Source organism: Cannabis sativa, chromosome 9 (assembly GCF_029168945.1).
Source record: "Cannabis sativa cultivar Pink pepper isolate KNU-18-1 chromosome 9, ASM2916894v1, whole genome shotgun sequence".
NCBI lineage: Eukaryota > Viridiplantae > Streptophyta > Magnoliopsida > Rosales > Cannabaceae > Cannabis > Cannabis sativa.
In genome coordinates, this window is record NC_083609.1 from 58,170,099 (window position 1) to 58,176,443 (window position 6,345).

General features: G+C 38.3%; 1 protein-coding gene across 1 annotated transcript; it reads right to left on the reverse strand.

Annotated features, from left to right (window-relative positions):
• Positions 1 to 481: 481 nt before the first annotated feature.
• LOC115723167 (SKP1-like protein 1A) lies at positions 482 to 1,471 on the reverse strand. The gene is made up of 2 exons (XM_030652599.2): positions 1,104 to 1,471; positions 482 to 1,019 (listed from the first exon to the last, which is right to left on the reverse strand). Exons 1-2 carry the CDS (start codon positions 1,422 to 1,424, stop codon positions 846 to 848), a joined length of 495 nt encoding a protein of 164 aa, XP_030508459.2. The 5' UTR covers positions 1,425 to 1,471; the 3' UTR covers positions 482 to 845.
• Positions 1,472 to 6,345: the final 4,874 nt, after the last annotated feature.

Consider the following 6,345-nt stretch of genomic DNA (forward strand, 5'->3'; position numbering starts at 1 on the left):
CAATTAATGGTGCTTGCTCTATCATCGTAACAGGGCTCGAGAACATAGATATTTGGTGGCAACCGTGGATACCATGCATGGCTGAGCTATGAAGAATTCGGAATGTTATGAAAATGTTAGAGGCAAAGCCCCTGGTTTGACATGTGTCGCCGACTTAATGTATCGCAGTTCAAAAAGTTGGTATGCTTTGTGAATCCCATTCTCTTTTGGAGTTAATCTATCCCGAACTGAGGTTCCTTTTCAAAAAAAAAAAAAAAAAAAAAGACAATATGGGAGAATAGGGTTTTGAGAAGGTTCCAAATGGAATAAGGCCCGAGTAAATATATTTGGTAGGGGTGAGCAAGAGTCGGTTTGGTCGGTTTTTTACACAAAAAAAAATCCAAAATTATTTGGGATATAGCCTTAAAATCTGACTTGCATTGGGTTAGATGGATTTAAAATATTATTTGAAGGGCTCTTGTTTTTGGAGTTATACTAGCAACTGTGATTTTTAATTGGTATTGGAAAAAATTCATCAAGCTGAGACACATGAGATAGATCTGAGGATGGAAAATTAATTGTATAACTCATTATTATAACATGAGAAAATGGATTATGCCAAGATTGTGTGGTGTAATATATTGGTTCCAAAGCATCATTCGTGAGAAATATTAAAATTAATGTATAAATATTTGTTCTTAAAAGAATTATAAATTTTTAATAAGATTAATGAGATAATAAATTTAATTTTGCTAATATTGAAAAAATAATAATAAAAAAAATCCACTAAGCCATAACATTATCTCAACTTATAAGGCTAACTAAAAAAAAATCTCACTAAAAAAAATATATTTAAACAATAATATTTATTCAAAAGCCCATAGATTTTCCTTTCTAATGGCTTCCTCTTCTTCAGGAGTGAAATCATTTTCTATATTGAATGTCTTCCTAATCTCCTCTGGGGTCTTTCCTTTGATCATATCAGCAACCGTTTGGCATGTTAAGTCAAGTAAATCCTTGATATTAAGATAATTTGCAGCCTGAAATAATGTCAATTAAAAAATTAGTAATTACTAAAATAGAAAGAATGATTCCAATAAATGTTTAATGTAGTATATATATACCATGATAAGATCATAAAGTGTGGCCTGATCAACTTTGACAAAGTTTGCATCCCAAGACTCGAGATCAACATCATTAGGGGAATCAATGTGCTTCTTACAGTATTCGATGACCATGGCAAGAATGTTGGCGGTGACATTAGGTACAGGAATGGCATTATCGGCGCAACCATCTTCGATCATAAACTTGATCATTTGAGATTGCATCGCAACAGCCTCTTCCATCTCAAACGATTCACCATCTGAACTAATCAAGGTGATCTTTTTTGAGGACGACGATGATGATGACATCGCTAAAACATTTGTGTTTTCTTTTGTTTCCATGTGTAGAAAGTAGTTTGAACAATGACAAAGAATTTCTTTTTGGAATAGAGAACAAGAGAATGATGATGAGAAGGCTCCTTTCTCCTTGTTTTGATTATTTATAGGAGACTAGGAAGGAATATAGTCTCGTCCTAGTTTTATTTGGAATAGAATTTATTTAGTTTAGTTTTAATTACTTAATTATCTTTTAATTTTTGGACTGAATTTTTAATTAAAATTGATAGTATAATTTAGATGTATATATATATAAAAAAGAAAAAAATGAAAGAAAGGTTTCCTTTTAAGGTGAGATTGACTTTTTTTTTTGACTGTTTCATAGTTTTTTATTATTATTCTTTTAAAAGATTTTTCCGATTCAGTTAAGAAAATTAATTTATTAAATGGAAATAATAAAACTAAAATGATAAAATTAGATATTATAATTTCAAAATTTAATTAGCCTTTCTTTTAAAAATAATATAAAGGCTGAATGTTGTTCGTAATTTTGTTCTCAAAAAAAAAATATATTATTCGTAATTTTTATATCATTTTTTTAAAATGAGTTTTTAATATTATTGAAATAAATAGTCAATGCATTATTATTTTTTTTAAAAAAAATAGTCAAACTTGACTTGTATATCTATTAAAACGTCCCTTCTCCATAATAATAAGAGTATAAAAATAAATATACATTACACGAGAAAATAGTCAACCATATTCTCATGTATACATGAGAAAATTTTTTATTTAGCAATACATTAACATACAATCTGCATAAAAGTTAAATTTTTTTTAAAAAATAAAAAAAAAATGTTAAAAGATATTTACGGTGTCTAGTACTTTATGAGGTGTAATATTATTATTAATACTATTTAATATTGAGTTACACTTATTTTATTTTAATAAATATTATAAAAAAATCACTAATAATTATAGGGTAATATTTTATCACATTACTATTGGTATCTCATAGCAATACTTAAAAAAATTAATCAAAAAAAGAAAAGTGGTGTGTTGTAGTGGGATTTTTTTTAGATGAAATTAGTTGCATTAGTTTTACCACATACACAGTTACAAAGAAATAAAAAATTTGGAGGAAAAACTCAAAGTTTCATTTTTATTTTGTTCAATTTTATTTTCTTCCATCCAACAAAGAACCCTTTTTATTTAAAAACAGTTATATCATTCATTAGATTTCAAAAGGTTAACATTAAAAAATGTACCCATGTGTCACTATTGAGAAAAATTAAATAAAAAATATATGTGAATTAATAGAACATCACTAATAGAGTGTCAAAATAGCGACGTAGTACTATAATTAAGTACTTTTCAAAAAATTAGCTCTCAAATTCCGTGTTAAATCTTGTGTCAAATTTAGCACATTAAACTAAATTTAGCATATATTACAAAAAAATCTTACTTTTAGTCACAACAAAATTTGTGACCGAAAGTAAAAAAATTGTGACTAATTATAAATTAGCATGCCTATAATGTGACTAAAAAAATCTGTGGTTAAAAGTATTAGTTACAGGCCTTTAGAAGAAATTTGAAAATGCTCTCCGTACTGTTCCGTTGCCGTACTGTGTAAAGCGAAGACCCCTGTTCTGGGCCCGTTTGGGCCGTGCGAAGAGTGACGGAGGACGCACGGTACGTCCGGCCACCATTGGCCATGGGTAGTGGGCCACTACCTACAGACACGAGCCCATGTGTCTTAGGGTTTGATACCCTTTCCTTTTTGAATCAGTCGAAGGTTAGTGTGGATTTTTGTTGCGGTCACCTTTGCCTATTCAAGGAAAAATTTATTGTTCCATCTCTGTCTGGTTTTGTCTGCGTTTCTGGGTTTGTCGTGGGTCCTTTTTCAGGAAAGCTGATAATGGCAGCCATGAATATTCTTCCCCTTGTCGACGAAATCATCCATGAAACTGAAAACTTTTGTTTGGACGACTTCTCCATTGATGTCACCCCAGATACTGAGCTGGCCAAGGAAACGATAGCACATTCGGTGGTGGGAAGGTTCTTCTCGAAGAAGACGGTCTCGAACGGAACTCTGCGAAAGGCCCTTTCGGGTCTGTGGAAACTCCACCCTGGCTGGAGGTTTCAAACGGTGAAACCCAGGACCTTCATTTTTCGGTTGGGCTCTTCAAAGGAAGTTAAGTATGTGCTAGACAATGGCCCGTGGAATCTCTGTAGCGGATTCTTGCTGGTGGCTGCTCTTCCGGAGGATGGTAAATGGGAATCAGCAGACCTTTCAAGTATGGATATTTGGGTCAAGGCACGGGGCGTTCCCCTCCCGTTCTTGACGGAGTCCTGTATACAACAGATGGCAAGTCGGATGGGCAAGCTTCTTCAGGCGAACAAGGTTAGGAAAAATGGTGTGATCCTTAACGACTATTTGAGGTTCCAAGTGCGGTTGAACCTGGCAGTCCCTCTCCTGGCAGGTGTCTCTCTCCCTGAATATGGTCAAAAAAAGGTTTGGAGTTTTTTTAAATATGAGAAATTGCCTATTTTTTGCTTTAAATGTGGAGTTATTGGGCATGTGGAAACTGATTGTTCTGGTAAGAAGCGTATGGTTACTGTCCAGGATGGGAGAAATATCCCATTGTTTGGTTCATGGTTGCGGGATGGGTCAAGACTGGAGAATGGCTTTGCGTTGTTGGAAGTGGAAAGTTTGAATGATCGCAATAGGCTGGAGAATTTTGACCCGGTCCTTGAAGAGATGCCTCTTAAGGATGGCCAGGATCATGTTATCCCGGTTACGGCGGCTGTTAGTAGTGGCGGCCATACTAGAGTGGAAAGAGATGGGATGGAAGGGGTGGTCTCACAACGAGCTGATAACTCCTTCAATGTTGCTTATAACGATTATGTGGACACTTCTAAATTCCCCTCCCAGCATGTGGTACATGTTGCAAAGTTGTTCCAAGAGAAATTGGGGCCGATTAAGTTTGGAGCTAACCGGGAGGATGGGGAGAAGGGCAAGGAGCATTCCGGAAAGATTAAGAAGCTTAAAAAGCCTAGAGTTGTGGGACCTCGCGGGATCCCCAAGAATCCTATCTTTGGGAAAAATACTCAGGAGCCCGGGAATATGGCTGGATCTAAACGTAAGAAAGTTGATTCGGATCAGGATTTTGGGTCTAAATTCACGGATGAAAGTCGAGGGAATAGTTGCCTTATTTTTGTTGAGAAAACTCGAGTCAAAGATGTGTTTGCTGAGACTAGTGGAGTTAATGTACTTGGTGAATCGAACAATCTAGAGGATAGTGAGGAACAAGCCAAGAAAGCTCGGATGTTCTTGAACTCTTTGAGATCGGTGGAGGGCTCTTTTGAAGGGATTAAGGATGGAGATGATGTGAGAGATCTCATAAAAGATCCTGAGTTGGTTCCGGCCGTTCAAATAGGTCAGGGTGAGAGGGGTTTTGAGTCTTTGGAATCCGATGCTAGAGTCACTGAGTCTGACGCTAGTGTTACTCACAGAGAGGGAAAACTAGCTGTTGAATCTGGGGTTGTGATCCAGGATTTTTCTATGGCCGAGGAGGCGGGCCGATTCATGCCCCCCAAAGCCCCATGAAGATCCTTTCGTGGAATTGCCGAGGACTTGGGAGTCCGTCGGCTAAGAAAGCTCTTCGAGCTTTGGTTACAAGGGAAGATCCGGATGTTTTATTCTTGATGGAAACTAAATTAAGTGGCTCAAGGATGAATGGGGTGTGGCGAAATTTGGGCTTTGGAGGTGCCTCAGTTGTTGAGGCTGTTGGGTCAGCTGGTGGGACTTGCCTTTGTTGGAAAGCTGGGTTGGATGTTCAGGTGATGGCGGATTCGGTGGATGTTACTAAAGTGGTCTTTTCTAATGTCCTCAACGGTCCTGCTTGGCATTGTCTTTTTGTCTATGGCCCGCCTTCTAGAGCTGCGAGGAGAGAGTTTTGGGAAGAAAGAACCTTGGAGGTTTTGGCCTTGAATCACCCTTGGCTCTTGATGGGGGATCTTAATACTATCTTGGGCCAACATGATAAGGTTGGGGGCCGAGAGGTGGAGGAGAGTGATGCAAGCGATCTTAATGATTTACTTGATTCCACGGGTGGAGTGGATCTGGGTTGCGTAGGGAATCATTTCACTTGGACTAACGGGAGGTGCTTCCAGGACTTAATTAAAGAGAGACTTGATAGAGCGTTATGTGATCCGGAGTGGATGATGTCCTATCCGAAGGCCGGTGTGCGTGCTCTTGCTATTAAGGACTCGGATCATGCTCCTTTGGTTGTGGATCTCCTTTTTGATCGTGAGAGGTTTCACACCCCGTTCAGGTACCTGGATGCTTGGTCTAGAGATGAGGGTTGCAAAGAGGTTATTCAGAGGGCGTGGGCTATAGATGTGAGGGGTGCCAAGAGCTTACAACTGGTTACCCGCTTGGATAATACCCGACGCTGTTTGGCTAAGTGGAATAAAACTCATTTTGGAATGTGCAAGGAGAAAATTAAGACCCTCAACAACTTCTTGGTGGAAGTGCAACGAAGGATGCCTTCGAAAGACAATCTGAAATTGGAAGCGGACATCTTACTTGAACTAGATGAAGTGGAAACCCGGTATGCGGAGATCTGGAAACAGAAATCCAGGGAACTTTGGTATCGCGATGGGGATAGGAACTCTAAGTTCTTCCATGCTGCTACCGTGATCAAACGCAAGAGGAATTTCATTAATGTTGTTCGGGTGAATGATACGGAGTGGATTGAAGGTAGACAAGCGGTTGGTGAGCATTTTCGGTCAAATTTCATGTCTATTCTGTCTTCGGTGTCCCCTGAGGAACCCTTGCTTCACGACTTGGTCTCTCGGTCCATTTCGGAGGATGCTAATCAGCTACTTATTCGGGTTCCCACGGTGGAGGAGATTCGGAAGGTGGTTTGGTCCATGCCCCCTCTTAAGGCTCCGGGGCCTGACGGAATGCCTGGGAAATTCT

What these genes read in the sequence shown, in the direction of transcription:
- LOC115723167 (XM_030652599.2), bottom strand. Translation starts at nt 1,424, where the DNA reads ATGGAAACAAAAGAAAACACAAATGTTTTAGCGATGTCATCATCATCG. An exon ending in CACTTTATGATCTTATCATG is followed by an intron (nt 1,020 to 1,103) that starts GTATATATATAC and finishes ACATTATTTCAG; the next exon opens with GCTGCAAATTATCTTAATAT.